Below are 12,746 nucleotides of genomic sequence, written 5' to 3'. Positions count from 1 at the left end.
CCGCCGCAATAGTCTCGTCTAATTAAGAAAAAGTGGGAGAGCATATCTTGGTTTCTTGCTTCTTGCACATCACTAGTGGCGTTTGCTGTTTGATCTTAGCCGCATATTTAGAAAAGCGTTGGCTCGCGCAAGTGGGCGCACGACGTGTATACATATGTCTCGAAAGCGTTGTGGTCGGTATTGATTGGATGTAGAAAATCGAATTGGAGCGTCAATTGCTGGTAAATTTTGGACGTCGACTCTTGTCCCTTAATTCCTCTATGATATTCCTCCCCCTCCGCTGTAGCGCTTTCTCTGGTGACGCCGTAGTTTGTACAATAGTGTATGCTCGCTTCTTCTTTTCTGTTCCGAGCCGTGTTATTTCCTTCCTCTTTAATTCGAGATCTTAATCGTCGTAGCCGGTGAGCTGTTTCCTGGGAGTATTGGGAACTGTATGGATGTTAGTCTGCTGTACATCACGAAACCCAATCTGGAGAGAAACGCACTGGGGTAGGTCACAGGAACCGGGGGCGCATCAATATCGCCAAAGTAGTGTCGGATCGGAGGTACAATGGGCATGGCAACGGGACCAGCAGCGCCGATGATGACGGACCAGAAGAGGGCGGGACGCTCGCGGGCTGCCCAGCGGCAGTACTTGAGGGGAGCTCGCCAGAAGAAGGGTGCGGCGGACATGATGACCTGTACGGAACAACGTTAGCGGTGGTTATTATATAGTAGAGGAGCGATTCGTACTCAATTGACGAGAGATCTGAGGGTGGGTTTGTCGTCGGGTCTTTTGGTGGTGATGATGGGCTTTGGCTCTCCAAGCAACGGTCCAATCGTAGGAGCGGAAAAACCAAGCCGAAGGTGTCGGATTATTCGTCCCGCACACATACTCACTAACCTTTTAAGAACTTGAACACTACTTCAACAAGTCTAGCGCAAGGTGTTTCACTTCCCCCACTGAAGGCTACGTATCCCAAAACGCAAGCTCACCTCCGGCCAGTAGTACCTACCTCTAAACTACGTGTAGAGAGCTCTAGTTCTAAAGCGCAAGCTGTCCACGCCAGTCCATCAACTTACACCTCGCAGGGAGAGACCACATTCAACACAAAAAAAATCAACCACATTTCCCGCCATTGTTATCTCTGCCAGAATGCGGTCACTTTTGAGCCTTGTGCTCTTTCTCTTCGCGGCGCTGGTTTCAGCCGTGAGCACAGCAGGAAACCGTATGCTGGTTGTGACGGACAGCCCAGCAGACAAGGAGGCCTACACAACCTTTTTCCGCGACTTGTCTGGTATTCATCCCCATTGGCGATTGTTTTGGACACTGAAGCTTACAATTGATAGAGCGAGGCTACCAGATCACGTTTGAATCACCAAAGACTGAAAGCCTAGCTTTGTTCCTGCACGGCGAGAGGACTTATGATCACCTCGTCTTCCTCCCCACCAAGATCAAGGGTTCGTCATTTTTGGTCTCTTGGTGTTGATGGATATGCTAATTCTTGCGCAGGTCTTGGACCCAATCTGACTCCCCAGCTCATTCTCGAATTCGTCACTGCTGGTGGTAACCTCCTCGTCACCATGTCATCCAACCACGTCGTGCCTTCCGCTCTCGACGCCGCCCTCATGGAGCTTGAGATTATGGTCCCCGAGGAGCGCACTGGCAAGGTCGTCGACCACTTCTCTTACGACACCATTTCCGCCTCCGAGGACCACGACGTCCTCGTTGTCGAGGCCCCTCGCAACATCCTCCCTGGCAGAAAGGACTACTTTGAGATACCTGGCGCATTCCTCTCCGTTCCTCACGCTCTCGGTCACAGACTCGGCAATGGTGAACTCATCACGCCTGTTCTTCGAGCCCCTCCTACGGCCTACATCTACAACCCCAAGGACCAAAACAAGACCATTGAGACTGATGATCTGTTTGCTGCTGGTACACAGGTCAACCTCGTCACCGTCTTCCAGGCTCGCAACTCTGCGCGCATTACTGTCATTGGCTCCGCTGAGATGCTCCAGGACAAGACTTTTGACACAAAGGTTGCCCGACAGGGCGGCAAGCCTCAGTTCCCTGCTAACCGTGAGTTTGTCACCAACGTGGCTGCTTGGACTTTCCAGGAGTTGGGTGTTTTGCGAGTCAACAGCATTGAGCACCGTCTCGATGGCAGCAACGAGACCAACCCTGCGGGATACCGCGTCAAGAATGATGTTGTAAGTTGAAGCCCACCCGACTTTTCGTTGATCATTTCTAACACACTCTAGTCTTACAACATGTCCCTGTCCGAGTATGCCTGGAACACCTGGCAACCCTACCAGACTCCCGAAGACGACGAGATCCAGCTTGAATTCACCATGCTGTCTCCTTTCTGGCGCCTCCCATTGAAGCCCATTCTCTCCAACGACCACGAGACCATTTACTCTACCAACTTCACCCTGCCCGATCAACATGGCATCTTCAACTTCAAGGTCAACTACAAGCGCGCCTTTTTGACCTACATCGAGAAGAAGAACACCGTCAGCGTCCGCCACTTAGCTCATGATGAGTATGACCGAAGCTACAGTATCAATGGCGCTTGGACTGGCATTGCTGGCACCTGGGCCACCATTATCGGATTCATCTCGTTCTGCTTTATTTGGCTGTACAGCAAGCCAGTCCCCAAGACGTTTCTGGACAAGAAGACACAATAGAGGAAGAGGCGGAGGATGGAAGTACCGGCTTTTTTGTTTTTTTAATGACACCACAGTTGGGAATCGTGCAACATTATAGTGTAGAGCAGGACTAAAAGTAAACTATAGAATATGCACTTGTTCTTTTTTCGTACAGCTGTCTGTCTACAACTGTCTACAACTGTCTACAACTGTCTGTGTCTGTCTGCAACTGTGTGTACGATTGTCTGTGTCTACCAGTGTCTGTCTACAACTGTCTATGTCTAAAGTACATGTGATTCATGAGATGGAATATGTTGTTGGTCCCTCAGATTAGCTCTCTTGGGTTCTCAATGACAACTCGAAGCAGTTAGATGCGACCGTCTTTGACGTGAAGCCTGCCACTGCTGCCTGCAAATTTGGCTTTTTGGTCGATGGATCATCACCGGGCAACATAATCGTATCTCAAAGAATTCCTCCCCGCACCTCATAATCCCTCCAAAACAAACAGTTCCCTCCTCCGCAAATTGCCAAGCCTGCTCCGATTGAAAACTATATCGTGCGCTACATCACGAGCGATTCTCTGTTCCATGTCCAACGCCCAGAAGGGGTCGTCCAGCGGGAGAGACTCTGCTTCACTTGAAAGCAAAAAGATTATCTGTCATAGCGGCTACACTAGGCAAATGCGAAATCGGGAATGAAAAGAAAAGAAGGAAACAAGGCAAAGGAAAGAAATGCTTCAAAAAGGTCTGCTCAGATCTCTGTTCTTGTGTGAGGTACACTTTCTACCATATGCTGGGATGACCACCAAGGTAGGCATACCCAGAGAGGGGGAATCACCTAAAGCTCGGTGTGAACGGTCTCATCATAGCAGACCTGGGGATGAGTAACAACAAACGGAGGGGAAGTACAGGATGAAGAGCAGATAACGCCGAACGCCTAACGCCTTGCGCCGCCGTCTATACCTGTCTATCCCTCAAAAAATCTAAGAAAGCAACCCAGAACGCCCCCCCAACCCAGGTCAAAAAACAAAGCGAAAGCAAAAAGAAACCCAAGCACAAAAAGACAGGAAGAGAGGATGGTGATGGAAGCAGGGGAGTGTGACATGATACTTACCTTACCTGGAGAAACCAGGCGTCGGAGTCGGGGGGCCCCATGATAAAACAAATGGGAAGGAAATGACAAAGGAAAAGAAGCAGTTGGTTAGCAATGATGTTGAATGCCGAAGCACTCGAGGGTATAGCAAAGATCGCTTTTGGGCTCGCAGTCGAAGTCTGGAGGATGAGAAGCGATGAAGAGGAAAGAAAGAAGAGAGAGAAGAGGAGGAGCAGGCTGTTATTTATAATTCTCCAAGTGAGGATTTGATTACTAGCGCGGCACTCACTGCGTTCTCTTTTTTTTTGTGGTTGACGGCCGTTTGGCAGCTGTCAGTCGAAACTCATGATGGTTGAATTTCCAAGTCGCGGTTCAGCGCGCGACGGACCAGGCTGAAGTTGGGGGCAGCTCTAATTGTGGCGCTGTGGCGTAGGCGGGAAGCTCTAAACGAGGCTGGAGTGGCTGGGAAAACTTGCTTGACTTGGGGTTAGCTGGGTCGACATCAACACTTAACAATTGTTCGCTATTGTCTATCGCTCGACTCTTTTCGCAGCAGATCCGTCAAAATGGTAAGCAGCCCTTTGTCACAGCAAGTATTCTGACCCATGACAACTAACAATGTCAGGCTCGTAACTCGGAAAAGGCCCAGTCTATGCTGTTTCGCTTTCGCGAAGCCCAAGCAGCAGACCTAGGCATCATCGACGCCGGCCGCACCCGCCGTCCCAAGCTCATCACCGAAGTCACAACCATCCCCGCCTGCGAAAAATGGCGCGGCCAAGTCCTCAAGGAGATCTCGCGCAAGATGTCCCGCATCCAGGAGCCCATCCTCAGCGACTACCAGATCCGCGACCTGAACGACGAGATCAACAAGCTCATGCGCGAGAAGCACATGTGGGAGATACAAATCCGCAACCTCGGTGGTCCAAACTACATGCGCGGCGGCGGCAAGATTTATGATGATCAGGGCCGCGAGATACCCGGCAGCGGAAAAGGCTACAAGTACTTTGGAAGAGCGCGCGAACTTCCCGGTGTCAAGGAACTTTTTGAAGCGGCGAAGAATCAGGGCGATGAGAAGCCGCTTGAGGAAAGGCATGATATGAGAAGGAATGTGGACGCGGCGTACTACGGTTATGCGCCCGACGAAGAAGATGAAGAGTTACTCGCGTACGAAGCTGAGAAGGAGAGGCAAGCGGTAGACCACATGCTTAAAACAGGACCGAGAGACGTGCCGGATGGGTGGGAGGCTCTGCCTGGAGATACGGGAGATGGGAATACGTGGGTTTTGCCGACGTTGGAGGAGGTGCAGGAGGAGCTGATTGAGCGACGGAGGAGAAAGTTGCTGGAGCAGTTGTGAGGTGTGTCTTGATGTTGATGCACGAGGTGGATATATCGATAGACTTGACATTACATGGGGCTTTAAAGAAGAGGTGGTTTAGCTATTTGGATCACATTTATGGAGTTGGGAAGGGTTTGTCATGCTTTGCAGGCGTATGGGTTTGTTATGGCGATACCTAGTCGTTAGGGTAGCAAAAGAAGTCTCGATTGCTGATGGTATAAAATTGAATGGTTTAGTCAGTTGTTTTGGGGTGCACATTCAGATGTGTTCATGTCTAGGGTATCATTGTGTCGCGCATTGAAGTTAGAACACTTTAATCGATAAGACGAAGCCTGGGTAGTGAACAGCAGCCAATTTGACCTCCTGAGTCTTGTGATATCAAAATCAACAGTTTAAAAAGCCCATTCTTATGCCATGAGTGGTAAATTTGTCTGATACATTGAGGGAAGCTAGTCAGTAAGTAGTTCAATATTATAGATCAAACTTATTCCATCTACATCTTGTACCCTAGAGCTGTGCACTATTTTTATAGATGAAACTAACCTGCACTACTGTTCCATCGTAAAACACCATGCGAATCCAAGCACACATGCGTTAGAGTCGTCTTTTGCCCCTCGTTTATAGAACGGTATGTGGTTAATGGCATAAGAGTTCAAACAGAACCGAGTTTGAGACGACTGGGGCATACCATCTCGCTTGCTGTATCTTGAGACGCCTGAAGCTGAAGTGCATCTACAATCCCAACGGTTATACCGAAGTAGTAGTATAACCCTTTAAAAGACAAAAAACCTCCACTTATAAACGGAAACTTGAAGTGCCGGGGAAATAACGCGGACGGAGAAACTATTCGCATTGTGCATGATGGGCAGTTTTTAAAGAGGAACCTGTTTCGTTTCAACGGCGTATCCTATCCAGTCAGTTCAGTATCGAACTTGCCAAGCGAGATAAATAAGTATAAGCAAAAAAAAAAAGAGCTTTTATGGAAAGCCTGTATGACGATCGTTATTGATTGGTTTAGAGGAGCCGCGCCCCTTGAGTCTTGGGATTATGAATAAGGGACCCTTGTCACGGCCTGCAAGGACCCCTGAGATGACTGAGGAACGCCACCTAGATTACTCAGGTGAGAGTGTCTGTGAATTCGAATTTGAATGCTCGCTTGAGGATATGAACTGATTAGATCTATTTAATGAGGATTTCTAAATATATGTATTGACAACGTGGGTTAGTGAATAGATTGGCGCAATCAACATCTCGATCTGTTTTTGCTGGAGAACTACCTAGGTATTCAATTGTTGATCCACAAATGCCATCAGTTCCAAGCCTGGCTTAGCTTAGTCTTGCATTGCCTTGCCATTGCATAGGGAACCTATCCGCAGGTTAGTACTGAATAGGCGCGCTCCCAAGGAGAATGTGACGCTGTCTCATTAGGGATCGACATTGACAAGTCTTGTCTGTGTCGCCTTGCCGTGTCTTTGGTCTGACTTGAGTCTTTGTCTCTCCCTGTCTGCCGTGTGTCCGTTCACGTTCCTTTTCTTTGTATGTCTCGGGTATCTTTTTTTGACCTGCATCTGCATCATATCGAAATTTCCCATCCTCTCGTCCGTCATTTCTACACTCCTTTTGTCTTTAGAGGCGCAGTCCCCTCTATTCCACTCCTTTCAGTTCAGCCTCTTCCTTCGCGACGATCAATTTAGCTCTCTTACCTTTGTTGATCCAAGTCAACACTGTCTGTGGCAGTTGTGTCTTTTTCTCCTCTTTTTTCCCCTTCTCTTTACTCTAAAATAGTGCAAGTCTTGTCTATTCTTGGCTTTTCCCCTATTTTCCAAGACGAGAACCCATCTAAAAAAGAGGACGAGAGATCAACTAAAGAGACCGAAAAAAGTCACCCCGCGACAACAGATTGGACAAGAGAAAAAGTCGAGCCCCTGAGCTTGTCATCTTGTACCTGCATTACTTTTTTAGCTCTTAAGCTTGCAGCAAACTAAAGGTCCAAACCATCCAGTCCCAACTCAAGCCACACCAACAACGAGCAGAAAGAATAACGCCCCTTTTAACGGCTTCAGTTCTCTTCTTGGGTAAAAGACAAAGATTCAAGTTGTGATGAACATCAGTTGAATCTTTAATTCATCTTTGTTCATCTGTCGTCATCTTCGACCCCAAATTTGTTCCTAAAATTGGACACTTCAATTCAATCCTTTCCCATCTGATTTAAATTAACCCACTTGGTTCTTTTCAACGCCTGTGCGCTATCCCTAGACTATCCCTAGACTATCCCCGACTATCCCTAGGCTATCCCTACTTCTAACTTCACTTTACTTGCTTCCTCACCTTCGCTTCTCTATTACGCCCCCTCCTCTCTCCCCGTTGAGCGGGACCCCTAGGTCATTAGTACTACTTTACGGTAAGTCCACTCCGGTCCATTCTTCTGGGCAACGGTCGGTGGTTTTGGGTCTTCTAGAATTATGCACAGAAAGAGTACCTAGACCTAGACATAGACCTGACCTTGCCCTGACTTGCAACCTTACATCATTCTACCTGTGGCCACTCGCTCATGATACATTCAACAGGTCATCGTCTCGATCCCCTTCCATTCTCTTCACATCCGAGATGGTGTCCTTCTTTGGCCTCAGACTGGGAGGCGACAGGAAAAAGTCACAGTAAGCATTCTCTCTCGGCTCACTGTCAGACATACAGGCTTACCATCAATCTCGCAGGGACAAAAAGTTAGCGACAAAACAAATACAGCATCTGCATCGCAATGACACATACAGCAACAATGATAGTGGATACGAAACTATTACCACAATCACGGCAAGGGAGATCAAACGACAGAGCAACTTCTCCCGTCCAAATCTCGCTCGTCCCGGCACATCACACTCTCAACTCGAGCCCCCGACCCGCGTGCCCTATATGAACAGCGCAGGCGGCGCTTCTTCCATGGTTGATCTCGGTGCGCCGCGAGCACCAGGAATGGGAAACCCTCGATTCCACGCCTCCGACATGCAGCTCAACACACGCTTCGGCAACGGCAGCTCGACAAGTCTTGTTGCGCCCAGCCCTGTAAACGCAGATGGCAACAGACCCGGTACACCTACACGTCCTGGAACCGCTGTGTCAACAAGAGAGCCTCCGAACCCGTTTAATATTCACTTTGGAAAGGATTCTGTCAGCAGTATACCCTCAACGCCCCACGACGATCTCGCGAGCCACCCTGAAACCTTCGAATTTAATCTCGGAACCGAAATCAAGGAAGTCAGGACAAGGAGTCCCGTTCCCACAACCAACAATGGATATCCATCTCCTCCGCCTTCCATCGTTAACGCTGAGCGACCCTTCTCTCCCGACAACCGACCTTCGAGCAGCCGTCAAAACGTGCCCACCGCACCCACTCTCCAGAAGCCTAGCGCTGCCGGTCCTATGTCTCTGCCCAGCCCAGCTGTCTCGGTTGCGCGAAGCGAGGATACCTGGGAGTCTCCTGTGATCCGTAACGTCTCAGCTAAGCGCGACACATTCACATTCCACATGCCTAGAAAATCGAGCTTTACCATGGAGACCGACCCTCGTGATACCCCCAAGCCCATGGCTGAAGGCCTTGCTGGAAACTTTGCTGGGTTCGACTTTGGTGAGACTGTCAGGAAGGGCAGTATCGGAGGCAAGAGCATCGACACAGCAAGCGAAGGCAGAGTGAGCCCGATCGATACAAACGTCAAGCCTAAACCTCTGGTGAATACCAGGACAGCCAGCCCTCTTGGAAACGCAAGAACCGCGAGCCCTCTCAGGACTATGCAGTCAAGTCCTAGTCTCAGCATGCTCGACACAGCTTTGACAAGAACTCGAACGGCCAGTGATGCGATGTCACCCCTGTCTTTGGTGTCTTCGCTGGCATCAGCAGCAGCAGAGGAGATTCCTCGTATCCAGACGCCCCAACCTTCGCAGCCGTCCAAGCCAATGCATCAAGCTCCCAAGATCCTTCAACCTGGCCAGCTGTCAGAGCCTCTACAGGATACGCGACCTGTCTCGCCTTCGCGCTCTCCTATGCCTTCTCCGCTTTCGCAACCTCCTCAACAGAACTCACCTGGGCCGTCTCCCATTCTGTCTTCTTTCCCAGGTCGCGAAGCTTCACCACCACTTGACATCGAGTTCCCTCGATCTCCCCCTCGAGGATACCAACAGTCGCTCCAGCCATTACAGTACCCAACCAAGCAGTACAAGGCATACCAGCCTCCAAACTCTTCCCCGCCTACGAAACCTCTACCTTCGCCATACCGGTCACCTACTTCTCCTCTCCCCCCTGTGCCACCACCTCGATTGAACCCCGGCAGCAGCAGGGGCAACAGTAGAAGTAACACTCCCGACATTGCCTCCAGGAGCGCAACCCCCGACACAATTGCGAGCCCAGGCTTCATCAACCTACCTCTGCAGCCTCCCCCGCGGGGTCTTCGTCCGCGAACCGACTCTGAGCCAAAGCTTAGCCGACCTGTTCGAGTTCCTGCTCCTCTCGCTGAGCGCTCTGCAACCATTCCTCTTGTTGGATCTGGACCAAGGAGTGCCGTTGGCCCTAGTTTTGATGATAATGGTTTCGTTCGCGCTGCGCGTATCCCTGAGCCACCCAGGACGGCAAGCCCGTTCCTCCAGCAGGCTTGTGAGCCGTCGCGAGCAGCGAGTCCCTTTCGTGCACACAGCCCTCAGCCGCCACAAACGGCCAGTCCGTTCCTACAACAAACTGCTCAGCCACCCAGGACAACCAGTCCTTTCCTTCAACAGAGTCCCATGGAGGGTGAATTCCCTATCCAAAAAGGCCTGCCCCGAGGACGTAGACCTCAGCAACCCGAGCCTCAGACCCCTGACAAGGAGGGCTACGGCTTGGAACCAAGGAAGCAGCGTCGCCAGCCTCCCATGTATCCTCCACCCAGAAATGAATCACCAGTGGCTCCAGACTCTTTCGATGCACCAAGTACCCCCAACTGGAACGACTTTGATCGCGCTGAAGCACACAAGTCTGCTATTCCGGCTGCTCTCTCACCCTTCCGGGCTCAGTTCGCCCGATCTCCTGGACAGGCTACCGACTCCTCCTTAAGTCCACGCCTCGCTCAGTATGCTTCTTCGCCCATCTCCGATAGGTCGCCAAGTCTGCCTTCGCCTTCATTTCCCTCATTGCAAAAGTCAATTTCCAGCTCGAGTGAGAATCTCGCACGGATGTTTGACATTGATGGACCATATGACCAGCGACCTGAGCCTATCCAGGGCAGGCCACTGATCTCACCCGTCATGGCGGACTTTGTGCAGCCCAGGGACAGAGACCGTAGCAGGACTCGCATCGAAGCCAAGCGAGCTCCCCCTCGACCAAACCCCATCACCGTCCCAGCGCCGCACGCTGCAGAGGCTGTCAAGGTTAGAACGCCCAACCCCGTGGTTGATGCGAACAACCCTGGATTTATCTAATTGGGCCATTTATTTCTTGGAATCGCATTACACTGGAGCGTCTGCTGGGTTTTTAAAAGAGGCTAGACGCCTCATGACTTTTCTTGCGTACTGTCAATCGCTTATCACACCATTTCTTTGACTATATATTCTTCCCTTGCATATGGCGTCGTTCGCTTATAGATCATCACATACCCCTGTCCCCCGATTCTTTTTTTTCTCTTCTTTATGTATATATATACTCATAATCATCGGGACATGATTAGTGGTTAATGTCTAAGGAATAGATATCCAGAGCTTTGAGCCTGGTTTCACATGGCTATTTTGACAGGAGTGATGTTGCATGAATGTGTGAATTGTGATGTTGCGTAGAGTAAATTTCATTATGTGATTGTATAGTACAAAAGATACAGCGCCAATTTTACAATATTTTAGACGTCCTACTAACCCAGGAACATGCGCAGATTGTTACCAATGTACTTGAGATCCAACAAGAATGTATCGTGTCCAAACATGCTCATCTCCTCGCTCAATTCAACATGTGTCACATTGCGGTTTCCAGCCAAGCGAATAGCCTCAGCTACCTCGCGCTGCTGCCAAGCAGGGAAAAGGATATCGCTCGCGACACCCATCACCAGCGTAGGAGTATCACGTAGCGGGGTGAGTCCGTGGATTAGATCCTCAGGTGGTCGCGAACCGGGCACGACATTAGGGTCTGACGGGTCGGGGTGAGATCCGGGCTGCTCCTCGTAGGGCTTGTTGGGGAGGGTGAGACTGCAAGCTGCGTCGGAGGACAGCGGGGAAGCTTCACCTGAGGCGAGTTTCTTCTCGCGGTCTTGGCGACGGGCGTGAGTTGCGCGCTGGTGTTCAATGCCGAGATCGAAAAGATCCATGGCTTTACTAACGTACAAAAGACTGTTGGGGTCGTAGTTAAGACACCACTTCTCACCAGCGTGGTCGAGGTACGTCTCGATGAGAAAGTCGGGACATAAGGCGGGTGGTTTGCTCGAGTCAGCGCGACGACGTCCAAAGCGCTGCTCCCACTCTGGTCCGGAACGATATGTCACTGTTGCGATCTCACGAGCGAGCTTCATGCCTGCGTGAGGAGGAACCTTTCCGTAGTAGAAACCGCGGTTCCAGTTGGGATCCATCATGAGGACTTGGCGCTGGGTATGGCGCATGGCGATACTGTAGGGATGGGAGCGTGCGCATCCGCTGATGGAAACGATGCGACCGACGCGCGAGGGCGATTGAACGCCTGCGGCGAGGGATTGCATGCCGCCCATTGAGGAACCGACAGAGGCGTAAAGCTTGTCGATGCCGAGGTGGTCGAGAAGCTTGAACTGGGCGCGGACCATGTCGTCCATCGTCAAGATGGGAAATCTAGTTGCGTAGCGCTCGCCGTTTCCAGGATCGACGCTGCTGGGTCCTGTTGAACCATTGCAGCCGCCGATGACATTTGTGCAGATAACGTGGTACTTGTTCGTATCAAGAGGACCGCCAGGACCGATGAATTTCTCCCACCAGCCTGGTTTGGGGTTTGTTTCTGTAGAATGCGCATGGGACGAGGCGGATAGGCCGGTGTGTAGAAGGATAGCGTTGGACTTGTCGGCGTTGAGCTCACCCCACGTCTCGTAAGCGATGTTGAACTCTGGCAGGATACCGCCCCAGTCGAGCAGGAAGGGTTCCTTGTGGTGGTAGTTGAGGGTTGCGCCGGAAGTATACGAGGGCTCGGTGTCGTCGTCTGTGAGCTTTGCGGAGCGTGATTCTAGTGCGTCGAGGCACGGGAAGGACATGGCCGGGTTAGAGGCCACGCCCGACTTCCGGATCGCAGAGCAGTGAAGCTTGCGAGTTCCGAGGGCGAGACATGGGAGGCTTTGGGGTTTGAGGGCAAGACGTGGGAGGTTGTGAGGGTTAAAGGCAGATCTTAGCTGGCGAGTTGACGCAGCGAGAGATCGCGAGGACCTCATCATGGCGGGAATTGGGTATGTAAGAAGAAGAAAATTGTCTTGAACTGCATTTCGAGTGTTTGTAATCGAGGATAGGTAATCGGACGTTTTTAGTTGAGGGACCCCTCCGATGCGCGGGGGACCGGACGGGGAACGGGGATGATACGCCGTTAGTCAGGGATGATGCCATTGCACGTGCGATAAGATAGCGAGCTCCAAAGATAAGATAGCACGTGGCGGTACCATTGACGTCAAAGCGAGCTTCGAGAGGGAAGGTGGCTGTGAATGTGGTGTGAAGCTGTTGCCTTTGGTGAATCAAG

General features: G+C 51.0%; 6 protein-coding genes across 6 annotated transcripts; 4 read left to right on the top strand and 2 right to left on the bottom strand.

Moving 5' to 3' along the window:
- Positions 1-91: 91 nt before the first annotated feature.
- On the bottom strand, positions 92-811 carry FGSG_00190 (uncharacterized protein). Its single transcript, XM_011317505.1, has 3 exons — positions 733-811; positions 486-678; positions 92-429 (listed from the first exon to the last, which is right to left on the bottom strand). The coding sequence occupies exons 2-3, from the start codon at positions 670-672 to the stop codon at positions 386-388; spliced, it is 231 nt and encodes a 76-aa protein (XP_011315807.1). The 5' UTR covers positions 673-678; positions 733-811; the 3' UTR covers positions 92-385.
- Positions 812-1,135: 324 nt separating this feature from the next.
- FGSG_00189 (uncharacterized protein) lies at positions 1,136-2,667 on the top strand (the record flags this gene model as incomplete). The annotated part of the gene is made up of 4 exons (XM_011317504.1): positions 1,136-1,277; positions 1,330-1,440; positions 1,493-2,190; positions 2,242-2,667. The coding sequence occupies 4 exons, from the start codon at positions 1,136-1,138 to the stop codon at positions 2,665-2,667; spliced, it is 1,377 nt and encodes a 458-aa protein (XP_011315806.1).
- A 1,584-nt stretch (positions 2,668-4,251) lies between these two features.
- On the top strand, positions 4,252-5,294 carry FGSG_00188 (pre-mRNA-splicing factor isy-1). The gene is made up of 2 exons (XM_011317503.1): positions 4,252-4,289; positions 4,346-5,294. The coding sequence occupies exons 1-2, from the start codon at positions 4,287-4,289 to the stop codon at positions 5,072-5,074; spliced, it is 732 nt and encodes a 243-aa protein (XP_011315805.1). The 5' UTR covers positions 4,252-4,286; the 3' UTR covers positions 5,075-5,294.
- A 2,762-nt stretch (positions 5,295-8,056) lies between these two features.
- On the top strand, positions 8,057-8,856 carry FGSG_11702 (uncharacterized protein; the record flags this gene model as incomplete). Its single annotated transcript, XM_011317502.1, has 2 exons — positions 8,057-8,740; positions 8,791-8,856. 2 exons carry the CDS (start codon positions 8,057-8,059, stop codon positions 8,854-8,856), a joined length of 750 nt encoding a protein of 249 aa, XP_011315804.1.
- Positions 8,857-9,826: 970 nt separating this feature from the next.
- FGSG_11701 (uncharacterized protein) lies at positions 9,827-10,498 on the top strand (the record flags this gene model as incomplete). The annotated part of the gene is made up of 1 exon (XM_011317501.1): positions 9,827-10,498. One exon carries the CDS (start codon positions 9,827-9,829, stop codon positions 10,496-10,498), a length of 672 nt encoding a protein of 223 aa, XP_011315803.1.
- A 332-nt stretch (positions 10,499-10,830) lies between these two features.
- FGSG_00186 (uncharacterized protein) lies at positions 10,831-12,450 on the bottom strand (the record flags this gene model as incomplete). Its single annotated transcript, XM_011317500.1, has 1 exon — positions 10,831-12,450. One exon carries the CDS (start codon positions 12,448-12,450, stop codon positions 10,921-10,923), a length of 1,530 nt encoding a protein of 509 aa, XP_011315802.1. The 3' UTR covers positions 10,831-10,920.
- Between the last annotated feature and the right edge of the window lie 296 nt (positions 12,451-12,746).

The sequence above is a fragment of the Fusarium graminearum genome, chromosome 1, assembly GCF_000240135.3.
Source record: "Fusarium graminearum PH-1 chromosome 1, whole genome shotgun sequence".
Lineage (NCBI taxonomy): Eukaryota > Fungi > Ascomycota > Sordariomycetes > Hypocreales > Nectriaceae > Fusarium > Fusarium graminearum.
Note: the sequence above shows the minus strand (reverse complement) of the source record. Positions and strands in the feature narration are given on the sequence as shown.